This window comes from Lipophrys pholis (genome assembly GCF_963383615.2).
Source record: "Lipophrys pholis genome assembly, chromosome: 8".
Classification (NCBI taxonomy): Eukaryota; Metazoa; Chordata; class Actinopteri; order Blenniiformes; family Blenniidae; genus Lipophrys; species Lipophrys pholis.
Window position 1 is genome coordinate 14,167,933 of NC_137630.1, and position 21,600 is coordinate 14,189,532.

The 21,600-nt window shown below is 42.3% G+C and overlaps 2 protein-coding genes across 3 annotated transcripts; one reads left to right on the forward strand and one right to left on the reverse strand.

Moving 5' to 3' along the window:
- The first annotated feature begins 1,676 nt into the window (after positions 1-1,676).
- Positions 1,677-12,222, forward strand: arhgef19 (Rho guanine nucleotide exchange factor (GEF) 19). Its single transcript, XM_080468455.1, has 16 exons — positions 1,677-1,733; positions 2,962-3,661; positions 3,754-4,245; positions 5,024-5,156; positions 5,248-5,333; positions 5,433-5,689; positions 6,168-6,328; positions 6,420-6,572; positions 6,890-7,019; positions 7,238-7,312; positions 7,408-7,497; positions 7,608-7,771; positions 8,800-8,958; positions 9,053-9,132; positions 9,222-9,326; positions 9,454-12,222. The coding sequence occupies exons 2-16, from the start codon at positions 2,983-2,985 to the stop codon at positions 9,600-9,602; spliced, it is 2,913 nt and encodes a 970-aa protein (XP_080324581.1). The 5' UTR covers positions 1,677-1,733; positions 2,962-2,982; the 3' UTR covers positions 9,603-12,222.
- A 26-nt stretch (positions 12,223-12,248) lies between these two features.
- On the reverse strand, positions 12,249-21,179 carry LOC308112725 (putative pleckstrin homology domain-containing family N member 1). Of its 2 annotated transcripts, none has more exons than XM_080468456.1 (11): positions 20,656-21,179; positions 18,393-18,516; positions 17,259-17,405; positions 16,720-16,806; positions 15,462-15,549; positions 15,246-15,382; positions 15,008-15,154; positions 13,995-14,081; positions 13,746-13,821; positions 13,572-13,648; positions 12,249-12,549 (listed from the first exon to the last, which is right to left on the reverse strand). In XM_080468456.1, the coding sequence occupies exons 1-11, from the start codon at positions 20,748-20,750 to the stop codon at positions 12,418-12,420; spliced, it is 1,197 nt and encodes a 398-aa protein (XP_080324582.1). In that variant the 5' UTR covers positions 20,751-21,179; the 3' UTR covers positions 12,249-12,417. The 2 variants fall into 2 exon arrangements, 1 of the variants encoding a protein (XP_080324582.1); XR_013935508.1 differs by having other exon boundaries at positions 12,488-12,549; positions 13,746-13,816; positions 20,656-21,152.
- Positions 21,180-21,600: the final 421 nt, after the last annotated feature.

A 21,600-nucleotide genomic window follows, 5' to 3' on the forward strand; every position in this document is an offset into this window, starting at 1 on the left:
AAGTATTTGCTGGCTGCTGATGTTCAGCTGCACATCCTTCCACCTCCTCTACAGTGTCCAGGTTGTGTTGATTTAGTACGACTATACCGATCCACTTTTTCACCATTCCTGGCCATCAGATCATAGTGCACAATTGTGTGTAAATGCACACATATGCTCAAAATAAAAAAAAGTGTAGGGCACAGACAGTCAAGTAGGGCATAGCACAAGTTTTTCTTAGTTAATTGCACAGTTGTTGTCTCATCTCCAGATAGCCACCAATTGTGCTGACCGCCTGTGTTTTTAACAGCACCCATACCTATGAGTGCTTTGAAGGTTTGGCAAGGGAAATTGGCAAATTTGTTGTTTTTAAAGTAGCAAAGGCACCCATGTTGCATTTAAACACAGTATTGGGACAGAGGTAAGTCAAGTTTAGATAACGCCGTACATACAGCAGGATTACTGTGTAACCAGCCAGTAATCACATGCAGACACCATTAAGCTTGTGTCATTATTCAGCATGGGTCTGGATGTGTTTATATGGCTCAGTGGCTGCACTATATGAGTGGATCAGTATAAGCAGTTCCCACACCCTCTCAGGTGTCCTGTGCTCAGGGCAGCCAGCCCCAGGAACACACATAAAGGCTTCCTTTGTCTACTTCGGGGAACAGGTAACCATTTGTGAATGCACTGCCGTGTATGTGTGTGCGCGCGTGCACATGCGTGTGCATTCAAACGTGTGTGTAAGTGAGCAACAGAGAGAGATACGATTGACCGGCCAGCCTACCTGTGCAGCACGAACAGGTGTGTCTTTTCAGCAGTCTCATATTCACAGCACACTGCACATGTGTGCTCCATAGAGGAGGTAAACTATGATTCTCCACGCAAACAAACAGCATTCTGGACAAAGGGGTACATTCAGGAGAAGCATTCATTTAGACTTTTGTCCTCCGAAGGGCTGCAATCTGGGTGTAAATTACAGCTGTGTAGTCTTATGTGTGGCCCTTAACTGTAATGTAAAGTATCTGTATGTAATAAAGATTTACAGCATATCAATATGATAATTTAACACTAAATTGGAAAAAAAAAAAAGGATGAATTTTTGGAGGGTATAATTAGTGGCTGCAAGGAGCTTGCAGTGTTTGTGTTGAGATAAAAGTTAACAATTAACATCCAACCGAAATTACACACTGTACAGTAATTATGTATTGAGAGAGAGTAGGGGTTTGCAGTGAAAAAATAGCAAACCGCAGCATACCAAAAACACACTAGATCACCAACAAATATCACTTTTAAGTACAGTGCTGGTAGATAATGAGTATTATTCTACAGTGCAGACTTGCTTTGCTATTCCCCAGATTTCTCTCTTGATTAATCTTAATCTAATGTGATAAACAAATGAGAAAAAATAAAACAATTTGGTTGTTAATCATACTCTAAAAGAAACAACGGTATGTATGTCACACTGTAAGTCCGCCCTGCTCCTTTTACCGGGTGTTTAAGCCAGAAGTGGAGGATTACCTGTTCAGGAAGCAGGAGAGTAAGCAGAGATCGGCTCTGCTCTCCTGTTGTTTTAACACCCTGTCACAAGAGCACACTTTATGGTTTCACTGCTCAATCTTTCCAGACACACACACACACACACACCCACACACCCACACACACACACACACACACACTGTAAATGTTCAATCACAAGATGTGCCTGCTGGCGGATCCCAGAGTGACAGATGAGTGTAGATCTCAGGTGAAAGGTAAGAGTGTTGTGGACGGGCTTCCTTCCTCTTCCCTCTGTCTGTTCCTCTGTTGTGGTATTCCGTCTGAACCTGGTGTGTGTGTGTGTGTGTGTGTGTGTGTGTGTGTGTGTGTGTGTGTGTGTGTGTGTGTGTGTGTGTGTGTGTGTTAACTACAGGGCATGAGTACTGTGTGTCGGGAGGGCTTTAATTACAGCAGGAAGACACAGCTCAGGAGCCACACTTACCGAGACCAGTTTGTATGTATGTATATATATACTGTATATATGTGCATGTGTGTGAAGCACATCAGCGACTGTTGAACATCCTGTACGCATCGATAGTTTAAAGGGCCGTGTTTCTCCGCCCAGGAGCATCTCTCTGATGCGTGTTTGTGGTTCTAGTCTTCATAAGCCTCCAAAACGAGAAGAAAACCACTTAAGAAGGTCATTCCGTCAGCAAATTATCATACACAGACTGTTTGAGCGGTCTATTAAACTTACATAACACTAACTGCTGTTCATTAAAAGTGATTAACTGGAACACTTGATCGGGTCTGAGGAATCTCTCGTGACTCGAAGCCAAACTCAGGAGTGCCCAGACAACCGTATTAAATAGCAAAATAAGCTTCTTTTTTTTTTTTTTTCAATTATTCATTCTAACAACAGATATTGCTAGTTGTATTCAATGTACGCAATAATAAGTTGCACCTCCACTCAACAGTTTGCTCTGTAAGCCAGAATCGACCAGATGAATGCTGAACACTGAGCTTGTTATGAGGATGACAATAGACGTACTGTGATGCTTTGCTCTTTGGTCAGAATTTAGAAGCCATAGTTGAGTCAACCGGGTCCTCTGACTTGGACTCGTGCCTAACTACACTGTGAGTCTCATAAATATGTCTACTGGAGGTTGTGTAAATATATGTTCTTGCTTCAGTGACTGCTGTCACTGAAGCAATATTACATAAATGGGAGTGACAAAAAAAAAACTGGTACTACTATACTAACATGTTTTCATTAGTGTGTAATTACCTGATATCTCAGAGCTGTCAACTTGAAAACGCACCTCCACTATCATGTAGCCAAGAACAGCATCCGATTTAATGCAATTTAGTTTATAGCATAACCCTACTATTAGAACATGTCTACATGAGCAAGAACTGCAACACAATAAGAGAAAACGCGTTCTACTCTTTATACTGGCAAAAGTTTCCTGAAAGTTTTTTTTCCTCTCTCTCCTCTTGCAGCTCCCATGTGCCCACTCAGCCATGCTCCCTGGGTATGGATTCTCACCTTTTCCTGATTTCCAGCCCCACCTTCACGCATTTCGCTGCCGAGGAGACAGTCCCAGCATGTGGATCCAGGGCTCAGGAGAGTCCCCGGGTCTGAGCGAGGTCCAGGAGGACCGGGCTCTCCTCCACCCGTGCCACCACAAGCACGTTGCAGTGTGCCAGCAGGAAACTTTAGCGTTCATTGAGCTACAACCACCAGTGACTCCCAAACTAAACGGTTTTGGCTCTCCGAGGCCGACTGGTGTCCCGGACGCACAATGCACAACACACTCTCTGCCTCTGAACGGCATCAGGTGCAGGCTAAATGAACTGAACGACTTGCAGAACAGCTGCAACAGGACGGACGGTGAACATGAAACACATTTGGACTCCCCCGCACATAGTGCTGGTGACTGTGAGCTTGAATTCCAAAATGGGATCAGGACTTCTTTACAGGAGCAGGTGCAAAAACCGCGCACGGTCACAACTGTATGCCGTCCTCTCCATGCAGCGCTCAGCCTCCCTCTGTCTCTGCCTCTGTCCTCTCTGTACACAAACAGAGACTCCTGGGGGTCTCAGTTACCTTCCTCGCCTGAATGTCCCGGGTTTCAGGGCCCAGACTCCTGCCAGCCTCAGAGGAGAGCGTCACAAGGTTCACTGAAAGAAAAGTCCATCCGTAAGTATACAGCTTTTCTTTCTATCGATTAAGTTGGGCTTGAGGAAAGTTGGAGACCTTTAAAAGGCATCTTCTTGATCTGTTATTCCCAGGAAGAAAGATGCAGGTTTATTCCCCAGACAGCCCGAGTGATGAATCGCTCAGCAGCCCCATCCTGGACGCAGACTACATCTTCCCTGGACCTTTCGCATCCTTCTTGGAGGAAGACCTCAGTGGATTATCATCCTTAGAGGCTATTTCAAGTAGTTCATCCATAGACGATGCTTCCCATCTCCCAAATCTCAGCCAGGACGACCTCTTTGACTTACCTACAGAACCTCTGCATATCATAGAGGACTCAATACCAGGAGTAGAGGAGGAAGGTGGGAGCATGGACTCGTCAATTGCCTCTGGAGGGGTCTTCTTGCCTCGCACTCGTCAGGGGGACCAAGAACGACGGCGTTTCTCAGCCTCGGAGCTGATATCCAGACTGCAGCTGTCTCAGAGGAAGAGCTCATTCACACTGAAGCTGGGGAAGTCGTTGTCTGCTCGTGTCGCCTCCAGAGACAGACAGAGCTCCAGCAGCATCAGCCCCAACCCGGACTGTGAGTAGACAGGAGAAGATAAACAACTTGTGGGTAGTCGTCCACATCAGTGGGACACATTTACAGAAAATCAACCAACAAGAAATGCCCCCCAGAATGTTTATTCCTCATGCTTGCTTTCGTAATGATCCTCTATCAGAACTGATTTGGGAACAACTGAATAGATGATGAACTTAAGTTCTGTACTCTCCTAACCATTCAGAAAAACTTTATGTCCTGCATTGAAACACAAGCATTTGTTAAATTTCTTTAACAGTTTTAAGTTTAATTTGTCTCCCATCGGTGGGACTAAATCAGTTGAAATATATTCCCTTAAATATTTTTTCATTAATATCTAATTAGACAGTATTTGTTTAGTGAGACCAGTTTCTTAAAATTCAGTCCTTGCTGCTGTTGCTTCAAGGTAAAGATAGAAGTCAACTAAATGGTTCGTTTACTAAGCTCATTACGATGTTTGTGCGTCACAGTCGAATGCGAGGAGACTGCAGAGATTCTCAGATTTCTTTATAAGATCTTCTTTTCCTGTTCAGTCAGAAAGACCGCCAGCCTTGTGAAATGACTGTCCCTGGAAGCGAATACAAAAGTGAAATTTCTTACAGTGGACTCCCCCATTTTGAAAAACAAAACAAAACAACCTTTACAGTTATCAAGGAGGCTTTTGCAGAAGTGTCACAAAGCAATCAGGAGATGTTCAGACTGAGAGCGTCAGATCACCAACCTGTAGTACGCACACTCGCTCAACTCTGACCTGGCTCGTCATCTGCTTTCTCCTCTTCAGGTAAGTCCAACTCCAGGCACCGCAGCTCCGGAGGCTCTGGAGACAGCGGCCCTCACAGTCCTGTAGCACCAGCTCCTCCGCCGCCCAGCAGTGACAATGGGATGCCCTTGCATCGGTGGAGTACTAAACTTGGGTGAATAGTCGCTGATAGTAGAAAAATCTCAAAGAACTGTGAGGATTTAAGTCATCTTTTGATGTCATTCCTTCTTTTTTCTTTCTCTTAGGATGCGAAAGAAATCCCTGGAGGAAGACTCGCCCACACCTCCGTCTGTTCCTACATCAAATCGACTGTCCCGATTTTTGCCCAGTTGTGAGTTTGAATTAGATATTTGTTCATGAATCTTTCTGACTTCTACCGAGAACCATCTTCCTTTTTCTTTGTTTGATTGTCAGTATTTCTGTGTTGCAGCGATTTTGTACCAGGAATACAGCGACGTGGCCATCAACAGAGAGATCCAGAGGCAGCAAGGGAAGGAGCCAGGCACTGAGGAGGAGGGGCTCAGGGACGAGGGCTCTGACGGGACTCCGTCTCCATCCAATCTCTCCCCGTCCAGCTCCTTTCGCTCCTCACGGGGCTCTGCTTTCGCACTGTGGCAGGATATACCTGACGTCCGAACCAGCGGCCAGCTGGACAACTTTAGCAACGAGGAGAGAAAACTACAGGAAGTGAGTAAGAGCCTGACCTGCCTTTTGATTTGAGTTTTTAGAGCTGGTTAGGAAAGAGGAAGGAGAAGAGGGAGTACTAACTGTACACTATATACCTTCTTCACATCATTATCATACCAGTATTTTTTAGGCTTGGTTCTCCAATCTTTCTATCTATTCCTAATGATAAAACTTTTACACATTTTTTACACATTCTGTATATTGTTTAGTTTTTTTCTGTATTTAATTTCAGGTATGTACCTAATCCTTTTGGCTATACTTATCTATCAGTTGGCAGGTTTTTTTTGTGTGTATTTAACTTTAGAAATGTCTTTAATGTTATTTGTCAGTTTGGAAATAGGCCTATTATTATTCACTATTTTGTACGAGCATCTTATAATTTGAATTTCCTTTCCAGATGAATATAGTATCTATCAATCTGTCTGTGACCCTTTGTTTTGTTCACAAAGTCAAAGTACTTCTGTCTTTCGGAGCTCAGGCGAAGTTTGAGCTGGTGACCTCCGAGGCGTCGTACATCCGCAGCCTGACGATCGTGGTGGACCACTTCATGCTGTCTCAGGAGCTGGCGGAGTGTCTCGGTGCTCAGCACAAACAGTGGCTCTTCTCCAAGCTGCCTGAAGTCAAAGACGTCAGTGAAAGGTGCTGCTCCTCATTAACCTCCCCGGGCTCTGTGTTTTCACACCTCAGCTGTCATCTCCCTCTACAAATGCGTTTTGTCTTCACTCCGCAGGTTTCTTCAGGATTTGGAGCGCCGGCTGGAGGAAGACATCCTCCGATTTGATGTGTGCGACATCGTCCTGGATCACTGCCCAGCGCTGAGAAGAGTTTATTTACCTTATGTGACCAACCAGGCGTACCAGGAGCAGACATACCAGCGTCTGCTGTGAGTAATTATTTTCACTGCACTGACAACATCCCACCTGAAGCACATCAGCAAATATATGTGTTTAAAGTATCTTTCTCTGCACATTCATGGCCATATTACATGAAATTTCTTGTGCTCAGTGTCCATAATTGTCTGTGAGCCTCCTCAGGTGTTATTTTACACCTGCATGACTTAACATGCAGATGGTTCACCTCAAGTTAGCTCGACATTTTTTTGTGGGGGTAAAAAGAAAAAAAAGCCTGCTGGAATTTTCATTTGCTTTCACTGAAAGTCATTAAAATGTTTCTCTAAATACCCTGGCCTCGTCCTCTCAGGCACGAAAACCCTCGCTTCCCCGGGATACTGGCCCGCTTGGAGGAGGACCCCATCTGCCAAAGACTTCCTCTGACCTCCTTTCTAATCCTCCCGTTCCAGAGGATCACACGGCTTAAAATGCTGGTGGAGGTACACGATCAAACATTCCCTGAAGAAGACATGTTCACACTCGAAACTCGATTATACTCCTTCATACTCCATGATACTGAAATTTAAACAGAGTAAAATCAGGACTTCCTGGACAGCGCCTGTCCTTTTATATTTTATTTTATTTTTTTAACGAACGCGATTTGACAAAAGTGTTGTTTACTCTTCAGAGTGTTTTCAAAACTGCCTTTGTTTTACAGAACATCCTAAAAAGAACAGCACCAGGCTCCCGAGATGAGGACACTGCCACAAAAGCTTTCAACGAACTAAAAAAGGTGGTCATTATCGCGCCTAATAGCCAGTTGGATGAGAACCAGTATTGCCACCGGTGAGACACAACAGCAATAATCATGCTGGTTTGTGTCCTCAGATGATCAAAGAATGTAACTCCAGTGTGCAGTCGATGAAGAGGATGGAGGAACTCATCCACCTCAACAAGAAAATTCACTTTGAGGGCAAGGTGAAAATAATGTTTGCAGGTTTTTTTTTTGTTTTTTTTTTGTCATTTTCAGTCCAGGTTTCACTGTTTTTGTGTATTATTCTGACACACTCTGCCTCCTTTCTTTGTAGATCTTTCCTCTGATCTCTCAGTCCCGCTGGCTGGTGAAACATGGTGAGCTCCTTGAGGTGGACACTCAGATGATGAGTATTTCAGGATCGAAGCTCAAGCTGCCCACCAAGCCTGTGTACCTCCACTTATTCAATGACTGCCTGCTGCTGTCCAGGAGGAAAGAGTGAGTGTTATTGATCTGCTGATGAGAAAAGTTGATCCAACAAATGCTATTACAGAACAACCTATATCATAATTGTCTTTGTTTGTGTTGGAAAGGGATTTCTAAACAGCCAAAACATGGATATGTCATGTCAGAGATGTAATTAATATTTACTCGACCAATAGGAAAGAAGGAGTCAAGTCGGCGCATCAAATGCTAAGATTGTTAGCTGGCATCTACATACATTTTGTTGACCAAGTTGATCCTAACTTCACTGTAAATGAAAGTTATGCTTTTGCTGTTGGCTGTGTTGATCTGGTGCCGTTGATACTTGCCTCACTACAGAGATGTTTCCTACACGTCAAAAATTCACAATCTTGACAAGTGCGTTTGTCTAGTTATCAGTTATATTTTATCAGTTATACTTGTGTGGTTCCGTTTTTTGATATCTTGCCAGCTCAATATCAATTTGTTCAAAATAGGTAAAAAAAAAAGCTTGCCAATGGAGACAGTGAGAATTATCTATATTAATTAAAATTGGCAAAGCTTATTTAACAAGGATACATATGAAAACTACATGTGGCTTTAAAGTGGATTAAAGGACATTGCGTTGAAATCATGACATTCCTCTGATGTGCAATAGGTGGCAGTGTTGAGTCATTTAGTTTCAGTGCTCTAAACTGGGTAAATGGCCTAAACCTGCACTACACCACTGTATAGTGCCCAAGAGCTTCAGCCATTGTGTTCGCTACAATAAACACCCACCTGCTGCTTCTTTAAGTGACTCATTACACCACCTAGTGGTGCAAACTTGTATTGCAGGAGTAAACAGGCTGAAGTTAAGCTGGATCACTTTGAGACATCAGAACTCATGTATTATCTCATTCTTCTTATCAATTGAGGTGATATTGATTTAAATTAAACCAAAATATAACATATTGTACATTTCAGGCTGTACTCGGGGAAAAGGGAAATATTTAAATATGTATTTGCTTTCCTGCTTGATTTTCATTTCGACAGTAACGTGATGTGTTTTTTTTTCTTTACAGTACATGGAAGTTCGTGGTGTTTGTACATGCCAAAATAGGAGAGTTGAAAGTGAAGGATCTCAGTCAGAAGCTTCAGGGTATCTCGGGCTTCATCTTCCACCTGCAGCTGTGTGAAGGTCAACAGCTCAAACATCAGATCCTGCTCAAATCCAACACCGAGTGAGTACCATCAGGTCGTCAGCACGTGTTTTCACTTTATGTCGGAGCCGCGTGCTTCGGGTGTAACGTGCCAATCCTCGTTGTTTCTGCGAAGGAGTGGGAAGCAGAGATGGATCACCGCCATGTTTCCATCCAATCCACTGGAAGACATCGAGCAGGCCAGTGAAAATGACGGTCAGTGGAGATTCACAGGTGCACTTTCAATGAGTGTGAGCCTCCTCGCCCTCTCATCCGTCTTTCCTCTCCCCGTCTTTTGCTCTTAGATATATCCCAGGTCCAGTGCATCAAAAGCTATCAGGCCCAGGAGCACGACGAGTTAACTCTGGAGAAGGCCGACATTCTTCATGCTAAGACCATCACGAGCGACGGTAAGAATCTGTGGAAGCTCCACTTTCAGATAAAGTGCATTCCAGCTTCAGCTGAAAGTAGCTGGCGTCCATAAAACGTGGAACTTGCTGGATGTGAAAGGGATGTTGGGGTTTTTCTTTTCTCCAGGCTGGGTGGAAGGCATCAGGCTGTCAGACGGGGAGCGGGGCTGGTTCCCCAAAACCTACGTGGAGGAAATCACAAGTCGCAGCGCGCGCCTCCGCAACCTCCGAGAAAACATCCGCATCAAATGTGTCACACAGAAACTGAAAGGATAGGAACTGATCAATTATCCTCCAACAAAAGCTGCATTTGTGTTTTCTAAGCTTCTGGATCATTATTGAGCTTTTAAATGGATGTGGGGACTTTGTATAGCGTGCAGGTGCTTAAACAGGCCAGCATTTGTTTTCTTTTGTGTTGTTGTTTTTTTTTGCATGGTTACTACACTGTGTGAAAGCTTGTCTCCTTCTCAATGTCTTTTATACAATAAGAGTCTCTTCACAAAATTTCTCTTGAGGATATTTTAACAGTTTGGCTGCACTGGACTTTCTCAAATTACTTCATGCATGAATCCAACTGTGGAGTTTAGACATGCACCTTCATCACCACAGGTTGTAAATGTGAACATTTGACCATCAACTTTAATATTTAGGAGAACAGTAGAGTCAGATTAGTCCGTTTTCTTTTAACATTTCTCATGAATTAACAAACCTTGTGCTGGGATCTGGGAGAGGGGAAAAAAACAGAATCCATGGATGAATTATGCGCAGTGCAATTCTGCTGCTGAGATTATGTTGCTCAGTATCACGTATTCCACTTCTTATGCAGAGGTGTGAGTTTGATAAATCATTGTTTCATCTTCTTGAAACAAGATCTCACCCTCACAGTAACACATTCTCCAGACAAATAGAACAGCGGTTTCAAAGTGAAGCGCGAGTGAAATAAAAGAAAGAAAGCAGTGAGTTTCTTCTTGCTCTCATGCTGCTGCTTATTCAAAGGAGACGCACAGTAGAGTCGTCTCGGTGGGATTAGGTAGGAAGTAAGAGCTCGTAGCACAATGGTGAAGTGGTGTGACCTCCCAGTGGACAAACTACAAACAGCAGTTATGTGTATTGAAACATTTCAAATGAATTCCTACTTGGTAAGTTTCAGGTATGTTGTATTATCCAGCAGGCTGGATTGAACCGGGCCGCATGTTTGGCAAGATGTCCTCTAGCAACCAGTAATTCAATAATAGCCCAGTAACGTTGGCCTTTCTGAATGTAAGAAAGCCAACACCATAATAACTTGCCAACAATGTAATGAAATGATAAGAACTATGACTATGTCATCCACTAACCCTATTTTTAATTTACAATCTGCACAAAATCTGCCAAAATGGCACAAATATCCTGTTACACAATGGGCAAGTTATTACATTATTGGCTTTATTACATTTAAGAGGGATATAATTATTACATTACTGTTCAGTATTGGTCCATTGGTTGTTACATATGGTGACGTATTAAAATAATAATGATAATAATAACATACACCTGCATTAACCGGCATTACTTTACGGCAACGTTTGTTCTCTTAGTGCCAGCCCGTTGTTTTGATTCACCAAATTACAGCTCAAAGAACAATCAGCTCCAGGACTCAGCAGCTGAGGTGAATCTATCGAATACAGACTTCATTTTTATTATATTTTTCATAAATCGGGTATTTTTGAAACTGCTTGTTTTGGTATAGTTTGGGTATTACATGTTGAGCTGCCATTTAACCAAATCAGCATGTGCTGCCGGAATAATAGCAGGCGGTCATAGTTCAGACCTTTGGCACTCGTTTTAGTTCAACATGTATTATTAAAATCTATAAACTTCCAATGACTCGCAGCGGTTGCTGGTGAGAATGATTTTCAACATGTCATTTAGAGTCAGTCCTGCTGATTCTCCACCTGTAAATACTGACTGGAGCTTTAAATGTATATTTTTCAGCTCAAAATACTTCCCAATAATGTCTCTGTTTACTCCCGAGAAGAAAAAAACTGCTGTGCACAGCTGGTTGGGAAACATGTGAGTCTTTTAAAAAAGAAATTAAAATTACGTGCCTGTCTGGTTTTTGAGGATTTACGCCCTCAGTGTGAAGACGCGGTGCTCGAGGGGGAAACGCACAGACTGGGCAGGGGGACTTGAAGAGTAAGTGAAGATGAAGGTAAAAAAAACATGCTGTGGGCTTAATCCCTGCATGAGATTTATTGACAGGAACTTAAAAAATATCTCAAATGACTCAAACCATTTACGACCTGAGATATATATATATATCAAATTTCCCCGGGAGGTGTTTACATTAAAAACCTGTGGGATCAGTGTGCACCTGTATTTTTTTTTTAACCATTTTTTTTTCTTTTTGAATCCAGTTTAATAAGATAGATGTTTTGTACTCTCCTAATACTAGTCTGAGCTCTAACTTGTTTAGTTCGGCCTCATCCACCTTGTTCCTCTTGTTAAGTGTAAAAAGTTCCCAGACGCCCAGTGTAACTGGGCTCATCAAACCACTCTAATCAATGTCCCAACGGAAACTCCTCCAGTGGCACATGAGATGTTTATAACCTGTTTCCTATAGCTACGTTTGTTAGATGTAAATTAAATGGTTGCTGCCGCAGCAACGTGTATTTATACTCCTCTAGCTGGTTGTTCTCTAAGGAGATTCTGATGTAAATGTTCTTCACTGTAGATGGTTTCATGTATAAAGAGTAGAGTGTGGGTCATTCACTGTTTTGACTGTAATTTATATGCACAAACATCAGACGAATACTTGTGATCATCCTTCAAATTCCTAATGACTGTAACACACTGGATGTTGACTGCACATGACTGTACAAGTTTAACCACTGAAATAAACACAAATACTTACCTTGTGTTGAAAGAAATAAGTGAGTCTTTAGAGTTTTGTTGCTTTATTGTAAAAAAGAAAAAAAAAGTGACGTCTACATAGAAATATGTACAGTTTCTTTATCTACCATCTTCAGCCAACACTTGTTTTTAAGAGCTCGATGTGTCCACACTTATTTGTGCACATTATCTACACGTCTCTCTCCTTTTTGTTGCCGAGTCAGCTGCGTCCGTTGATGTGACATTTCTCGGCTGTTATTACGGGTTCCTGGGACTCTTTCCTGCCCCTGTGCAGCTTTGGCATGATGGGAGGAGGAGCGTGACTCACAGGAACGTGGCTGCTTCGGTCCAGCTGAGGATCAGAGAGAAGATCCCGTCTCATTAAAGCTGCTTCACAGTTAAAGCAACGCCGGCAAGTATTTAAAAGGGACAGTTGTTGATGCTGGAGCTGCAGGAGGTGACACGTGTAGGAGATGTAGTCACGTCAAGACTTTTAAACATTTACAATCCAGTCAAAACTAACATTTTAAATTGAATTTGTAGCGTCGGGATCAGAATTCCGCACCATTAAACTGTGCCGTGGTCTCTCTGCTTTTCAGCTTTTTTCAATTTGGCGAGAGGAAACAAACAGACTTGCCTCCTTTATTTCAGTATTAAACAGTCTCCTGGGTCTATAAGTTCTTGTGGATGAAATGGGGCGTTATTTTACTTTAGAATCAAACAGTACATATCCATACTGACTTACAAAAGAGATATGCTGCTACAAATGTCATTTATATACAAGCAGACCACATTTACTCTCCTCTTGTTTGCATTTTCTGATCAGTTTGCCACATTTCCTCTGTTTTAGTATTTGAACACATGAAGTGTTGCCTGTTACAGGCCTCCATCAACCTGAAGTGACACCTGGATTACGGCACGACAACGAGAAGAAGTATCAAGAAGACAGCAGAGATGAGCGACCCTGCAGACGGGAATAAGGTAAACCAACGACTGGTCAATGCATCAAATACATTACAGCTTTGTGGATTTAGAGTTTATGGTAAATTTACTGCTGGTGGTGGAGTTACAGCAGTGGCTCCCAATGCGTGGGGCCAAACTAATGTTTAGGTTTAGCTAGTTCTTTTTCACTGAGGAGCAATTTTAGGACAGAGCTTGAAAATTCTGAATGTTGAAAATGTAAACATTTCAGCGCAGACATTGTAAGTCATGATGCACTTTTAATAATTTCACAGGTGTGAAATTTTTTTTCCTTCTTTACGCTTGATCTGATCGCATTGATAAAACATTTGCGAGTTGTATAAAAAAAAATTCAGTAAAAGCATGATCTTTCTACGGGTTGCATAAAATGTCATGAAGATTAAAGAGTCTAACCCGTTGTAACTGGAAAATCCAGTTCTGATAATCCTCCGGAGAGGTGCAGGAGATCTGCAGCGGCTCCATCAGCTCGCCTGAAAAATAGCATTGAAATTACAGCATGAATCACTTTTTCACTGGAAAGTCGCTGTCCTTTGTGTGTGTGTGCAGTACAGGCAACATGCACAATACCTGTAAGTTCAAACTCCAGCCGTCCGGGTAGAGCCGAGCGCTCCACGGCCTTGATGCTGTGTCGGGCCAACCTGCCCTGTTCCAACACACATTTAGAAAATCTTTCATATCTGATTCAAACGGCAGATTTGAGTGAGAGAAGCTGTACCTTCAGTCATGTGTCTAAAGAACCAACACTGTGTGAAACACTGAGTGAGGACATTGTGGCTGTGCAGGTATTTTTCTAGATTTAGAGTCATTTCACTCTACCTCGTATCTTATGTTCAGCCGCCTGTTGTCGACGGACAGCAGCAGCACATCTTGTGGGAAGAGAACCATCAGTCGTTCTTGGAGTCCCTGCAAGACCAAAGCCGGCCATGTTGCTGTGGTTTTACACCAAACATAAAACACTGACACGCTGCTCTCTATCAAACCGTAGTGACACTTTATGACGATCAAACACAATAAACAAGACTTTGTAAAGGATTTTCAAAGACTGCTATTGATGTTTCATGCAGTGATGTTTTATTATTGGTCTCAGATTTTGTTGGAGCAACAATGTGCTGTGACGGGGCTCCAATCCAAATCAGCAAGAAGACATAGTTTGTCCTCTTTTGCCTGCAATCAGAATGGTCATTGTAAATGTGTGCATTAAAACTCTTTCATTTCTCCATTGAGCTAAAAAACCACTATTACCTGTGAGTATGTCTGAGTGCGATCAGTCTTAATTTACAGATTGCAAGACAATCTTTACCTGAACTTATTTTTCTGAGCATAAAACTGAGAGAAAGAGTTCCAACATTAGACTGAACCGGAGAACTTAATCATCCACGGCAACTTTTTTCTTTTCAGTTTGTAGAACCATATTGGTTATATGGGTGGAGTATAAATATTCACAACACTTTAATAAAGCAGTATCACTGGTCATTTATTAAATCATTCATTGTTTGTCTGTAACTATCAATATTTTGCAAACTCAATTAAATGTCTTCCATTTAAAATGCATTTTTAAGGTTACTGATACTTTGAGAAATTTACTTTTACTTGCAATTGAGAACAATATGAGCAATTTAACAGTAGTTGTACTTGAGTTCTAAAATAAATCCAGTTGTTCAGACACCTGTGTGTGTGTGTGTGTGTGTGTGTGTGTGTGTGTGTGTGTGTGTGTGTGTGTGTGTGTGTGTGTGTGTGCGTGTGCGTGTGCGTGTGCGTGTGCGTGTGCGTGTGCGTGTGCGCGTGCGCGTGCGCGTGTGCGTGTGCGTGTGCGTGTGTGTGTGTGCTACCTGTCTCTGTGTGTTGATGATGTGAACAATGGAGATGTATCCCGGCTGGCCCATGTGGTGTATTGGCGTTCCCTCCCACTGCCATATTGGTGCTTGCAACAAGTATTTCTTCAGCTCTTCTCTCTTCCAGTGCTCATCACATGGTAACTGCAGGCCAAAGATGTGATCGGCATGTTAGCACACTGCAGTTTCACAACATCACCCTTCAATGTACAGATGTTAAACCGTTCGAGATTACCAGGTAGGAGAGAGCGCAGTGGGAGGGACTCATGGGTTGTGCCATAGACTTGTATCTCCTGTCTTCTATGTGTTTCGTCCACCTCTGTAGCTCTGCAGAAGTGGGGCAGATGAAGAGCTTGGAGTCCACCACTGGAGCTGAGAGAACGAGGGGACAAGCAGAGATCAGCACTTTACTCTGTGACCCAGCTGAGCTCGGTAATTTCCACTGACTCACTGCTGATCTCAAACATGTGCCGTGGCTGCGAGGCGCCAGGATCCGTGGAGACGGCCTGGAAAGCAAGTCCAGAGAGGGGAAGGATGCCCTGCGAGGTAAGACCAGACAGGCTTAAAGAAAGAAAAGATGTCTGCTGCTTTTCAACTCAGATTATGAGCAGAAACAACTCAAACAGACTAAAAGGCTGCGTGTCACATTTACATTATGTTACATGTGTTCCTTTGACAGTAGATAGTAATGCCCCTCGTGTCCTCGTATATTTAGGGACCTGCAGATTGCAACCTGAGCCATGGAGTTTAAAAAGGGTGTTAAAGTGTCAGACACAGCACATCCAAAACATGCATAATGAGAGTTTGGCCTCCAGCATTGTTGAAGATTTTCTCCTGCCATTACACCACTACAAAAACCCTGTTGCAACCATTTGACTTGTTCAGTTCAGTTATTGGTCACTGACTTGTGTTTCTGTCACTTACAGTCTTGATCGTGAGATACAGTCAAACACTTGTGACCTGACTGTCAAGTCAGTGATTAGTCAACTAACCCATACTGTCCTGTGACGTGCTTAAACATTCAAGAGGTGAAACAAGGTTTTTCTTAAAGATATTAAAGATGTGTCGGTCATGTCCACAAAGAGAACGGAACAATGTGGTTTTCTTTTTGTGTTTGACACATAATTTATATATCATTATTGGATTCTGTTGAGAGCAAACATATGGATTCAAATCTGCACATGAAGAGGGATAACTAAGTCTATATTCACCTTCTAACGTTGTGAATTTCTCGTGGATATTTTTGGGAAAACATAACCCCGGGTAGGTTTGTGCCCTTTATTTACTATAAACTCCTGGAGGTGGAGGTACGGACTTGTCTTGGTTTAGTTGTGATATCAAACATTATGTGAAGTGGGGAATTCTGAATTCCGAATGGAAAAAATACATCTTACAATCAGTTACATCAGTTAATAGCAACAGTAACTACAGTTGTGAAATATATATTAAATGGATATTTTGTGTTTTAGTCAGTAGAAGTGGGGCACAAATGTTTCTTTTGACTTGAAAAGGTAGTGGAACTCAATGCCAGACCATCAGTTATTGCAAAAGTGAAGTGCATAAAAGGTATTGAGCTTACATGCATTGTTTTGATCCATCCATTGGCCAAAATGTTTAACATCAGTGGAACGTGTTGGCATGCAGTTTTGTCATTATATCTTTGAAATGTCTCGATTTGTTTTTAATATATTTCTATTAATAGGTCATACCTCGTAAACAAAGTCTTTTCGTGAGTGATCCAGAGACAGAATCAACAGGTGGAAAGAAAACAACACAAGGAAATGTTCGGTGGTCTCCTGCGTAAACAAACAAAACAAAACATTGAAACATGACAGCAGAGAAAAGAGCCAATCAGGTAGTGCACAAAGAATTATTGATACCGCTTTGAAAGTAAAACTACTGGTTCTGAAATATATTAAAGGTTTTCTTCTTTAATTCTTTTTAATGTGATATCCTCAAGCGTTCCTTTTCAATGGAGCAGAAATATGTTATTAGTGTTATCTAGTTCAGCTTCGTGTCAATCAGTCTAATTTACTGTTACATTCTCATGATCAGGTTTGTGTCTTAAAATGTTTATTTTCATGTATGTTTAGATAAAAACATACAGTTTCTTAATTTTTTCAGTATTTACGTCACTGTATATATATATATATATATATTCGTCTGTTAATTGGGGGATTTTTTTCAGGGCTGTGGTTTTCCTTACAAACTTCCTGCTGCCTCCTTAATGAGGCTGGTGTCAAGTTACCTGCGTGTGTTTGTCGTGCAGACACACAGGTGAGGAGTGGAAGATCTCCCCATACATGTGGGCAGGTTGGCCCTCCCAGCCTCTGATTGGCTGCTGGGAGTAAATCCTGTGGTGCAGCTCATCTCTGCTCCTTCCCCACAGCACCACCTAGAGGCCAAAAGGAAGAAGAACTAGTACGTATGTGCTGCTTACAACTTTTTTATCCATTTCTGGATGGATGGATGGATGGATGGATGGATGGATGGATGGATGGATGGATGGATGGATGGATTGACTTCATTGATCCTGCATGCAGAATTGTTGTATTCGTGAAATTAGCATAAAAACATATACAACACAACATTATCTTTAGCAGTAATAACAGTGACTGTAAAATACCTATAAGGAAAATCAAGGAGGAAAAAAAGGGATGGAATAAAAATATGGTAAAACATAATATATTGTAATATTATAGATAATAGTAATAATAATGTATGAAATATCAACGTCATATGATGTAGTATCTTAATATCATTTTACATATAAAGGTCACTTTTAGTGTTTTCTTGTCTCTTTAAAGCAGTTATAAACTAAGAGCAATTAACATCTTTTTTTGCAAATATTATCTAGTACTACGTAATGCAGTGATTAGAATGAGACAACAGGATTCTGAAACTTTGTTAAACCAGAATATCCAGAGAAAACCCGTCTAATCTATGACCTTTATAAACAAATCTCTGCATGCAAATCTTCAGTATTTTTTCTAGTTGATTTTATTTGATGGATTCACTGAAGTGGAAACCATGTTGAGAGAAAAGCCCAGGGTGGTGTGCTGGTATTTCTTCCTTGTTTTATTTCCTGTAAAGTCTGAATCACAGTCAACCTGGAGAGCTGAATATCCCACATTTATCACGGAAATTCCTATGTTGTGTATGTCTGGCTTCAACAACACAAATAACAGTGGGAACTGTGTCTGGTCATGTGACGTGCAGCTCAACTCATCTGAGCCCTGAAATGTGTTCAAATGTTTGACTGGACTGAACCACAGGGTTTCAATTGTTTATGACACTTTCTCTTACAGAAACACACGTACACACACACACACACACACACACACACACACACACACACACACACACACTCATACACACACACCTCTTGTTCCAGGTGTCGTGTTGAAGGCCTGCGTGGTGGCGGTGGTGGCGGCGGTGGCAGCTGCTGTTCATCTTGGCTGTTCCTCACTGACAGCTGAAGTCTAGTTTCTCCCAGGTTCCACACCCTGAAAACACACACACACACACACACACACACACACACACACACACACACACACACACACACACACACACACACACACACACACACACACACACACACACACACACACACACACACACACACACAACCAAACTCTCAAAAACCATGTGAGACTTTCTATGATTTGATTAAACTGGCAGAATCTTTTGTCGAAAAAATATCAAATTTTCAAAAACGGGTCATATCATAAATATTATTGACACTTCCTGCCCCCCTACCATTCAGCAGCAGCCACAGCCAGACATAATCAGATTACAATACTCCCACCTGCTCACTATTTACCACCATGTTTGCTTGATAAAGATAAAAAAGTGTGTTTGCTGCAGCAGGCAGGTCCTCAACGGACTCATGCTCTGCACGTGTGCTACCGAATGCTAGGAATGCTAATATCTGTTAAACACGCTGAAAATGAACTGATTGGTCTGACTGGGGTATATTTCAAACCCAACGAGAAGAAAATGTCATAATGTGAAGTGTTTTTATAAAATGTTCTAACTTTGCCAGTTGGATCCATTTATCCATCTCATCCAGCTCACTTGATCCTGAGCAGAGTCACAGTCGGGGTTAAATCTATTACACATGACTGTGTTTTTAGGTTTCTGACTCAGTTCCTGTTTGTGCCTTATTTGTCAGTTGTGCAATTTTTAAATCTGTGTCAAGTTTGTTATTTTCATTATGACAGATCTGCTGAGTTTGATGGAGGTTAATCGTGATTCATTTCAGTCGTTTTTGTCTTTTAGAAGACTTGCCTGTTCTGACTTTTTATCAAGTATCAAGGCTTTGGGGGAAAAAAAAAGCTTTGATACTTTGATACAAGTTGCATAAATTCCTCCGAACGCAAATTGACTTTGCCGTTATGCACGACAACCAGTCGATAGTCCATCCGTCCGTGCGTCATTCATATAAACTGGAAACCAGTGAAAACCCACACATGCAAAGAAACGATTGAAGCAAAGAAAGGCTTCCAACCACGCTCAAAGATATTGACTCTATTAGGTGAGTGCTCTATCATCTACAGCTCCATGCAGTCGGTAAGATAGTCGCAGAGTCGTGAATCTGGTGCCTTTTGAACACAACTGCACTTGTCCTGACACGTCATACATGGGACTATACATCTCATGTGTTCTGAACGACAAACAGGAGCGGCCTGCGACTGTAATTAATAACGATTAAAAGGCCACACATAAGGAGCAGGAGCGCTTGTTGTAATTAGCCCCTCCTAATCCCTCAGCCTGGGGATTTGTCCCGCCCTAACTCTGAATTAAACCCTTCCATGTTTCAGCCGTTTTACTATTTTAATCTGCTAATCACATCAGTGCAGCATCGCCGAGTAAACAGGAGGCAATTTGTTCTCCTCTGTCCTTGTGATGGTGGACAGAGAGCTAACAGTCGCACACTGCTATTCTGGAGATATTTCAGTTTTTAAATTAGTTAGTGTTGTAGATTAAACTTTTTCTTCAGTAAAGACTCAGATTCAGCTTCTTCTTTTTTCTTTTTTTTTTAATCTGTCAGAAAACACGTCCCGTTGCCATAAACAACCATCTTGTGTGCACATTTTGCACGTATGCTGTTCCTGTGTGAGACATTTTCAGGCGCACAACGTGACACATGAAAAGCCACACAAAAAACCCTGCAGATTGAAACTACAAAAGGCCTGTCAGTGTTTCCCCCTCCACAAGTGGGTAGAGCACATTTAAAACTGACCTAAAACATTCATCGTGTACTAAACTGTGACTGAGACTTACTCATCCGGCTTTTAATACTCAGCAATATGGTGACACTTTATCTTATTTCATTTTGAATCGATTTTATTTTTACTCTTGTTGATATAGTGTATGTTTTTACTCTTTTCATTCTTTTATTTCTCATTTTACTGTTTTTACTGTGAAGCACTTTGGTCAGCTTGAGTGTTGTAAAGGGGTTTATAAACACATGTTGATTGATTGATTGATCTTGTGGGGTATAGCCCATATCTTTGCAGAACTTCTCTTTTATATTGAATTATTTTGCTCAAGGATCAAAGTCGACTGAATCCCAGCAGAAGCGTTCCAGTGTGGAGTGGTCTCGGCTTTAAGCAACAAAGTTGAATTTGGTGTCTTACCCTAAATTGTCTCCAGAGAGTTCCAGCAGCTCGATCTCATCAGGTCCCACCTCGTCCACTCCAGTATGCCTTTGGGTCACACTGCAGCATCCCATGACGGACCAGACGTCTGTCCTCCTCCGCTCTGTCTCAGCTTCTTGTCCACACACTGAGCACCATCTGCCGAGGCAATCGGCCAAACAGTTCGTGTGTGCCACATTAGAACCACAGAGGCAACGTAAAGATTGGGGGGTGGGGGTGGGGGGGGGGGACAAGAGGCGGGGTGCTGCTAAGCTCTACTTCCCCCTTTTAGCCAGCATGTAGACTGCATTTCCACAAAGTCCTCAGAATGAAAGGTGCAACGAGCTTTTGAAGAGGAATTGAAGACAAAAGAGGCAAGTTGGTTTTTTTTTGTCAAAGTTGCGTCCTAGAAGCGGTTCCTTCCTTCCTGTCTGCTGGCAGTCTGCGGGAGACCGAGCAGCTTCCTCACTTCGGTTTGTTCTTCACTCTGAAGTCACACGGGGAGCCTGCTGACGCGTCAGCATGACAAATACAAACTGCTTGTGTTGTCACTGACCAGATGAGGGGTAATATTACGCCTCTTCGTGTTGATAAAACAAGCCTCCCGATGCCCCCGGCCTCCTCCCTGGGAAGCATGTGAATGAAGCAAGCATCCTGTTGGGAAAGATGGAGCCGTGCCCGCCTTTGTTTAGGTGCAGCCCGAGTGTGAATAGTCAAGTGAGATAATTATGAGTTATGACACAGAGAGGCGAAGCAGTGAGGAGAGTGTGCAGTCAAAACAAGCTGCAACAACTGTGTTGGTGTGTCAGTGGTGATCTCCCTGGTTAGGATTATAGGAGTAATGGGAGGGAGTCCACAGTGTCCCAATGTCTTTCCCACTGTGAAGTGACATGTTGTTGTTTCACATGACAGAAGGGGGAGTTTGCACGAGACAGAGTGATGTGA

Bases quoted from the DNA above. Each gene is read 5' to 3' on its own strand.
- arhgef19 (XM_080468455.1), top strand. From the start codon at position 2,983: ATGCTCCCTGGGTATGGATTCTCACCTTTTCCTGATTTCCAGCCCCAC. The intron at 5,334-5,432 runs GTGAGTTTGAAT...TCTGTGTTGCAG, and splicing joins GTCCCGATTTTTGCCCAGTT to CGATTTTGTACCAGGAATAC. The intron at 8,959-9,052 runs GTGAGTACCATC...GTTTCTGCGAAG, and splicing joins CTGCTCAAATCCAACACCGA to GAGTGGGAAGCAGAGATGGA.
- LOC308112725 (XM_080468456.1), bottom strand. From the start codon at position 20,750: ATGGGATGCTGCAGTGTGACCCAAAGGCATACTGGAGTGGACGAGGTG. The intron at 18,517-20,655 runs GTAAGACACCAA...GTGTGTTTTCAG, and splicing joins CTCTCTGGAGACAATTTAGG to GGTGTGGAACCTGGGAGAAA. The intron at 12,550-13,571 runs GTTAGACTCTTT...TCTGATCCTCAG, and splicing joins GGATTTTCCAGTTACAACGG to CTGGACCGAAGCAGCCACGT.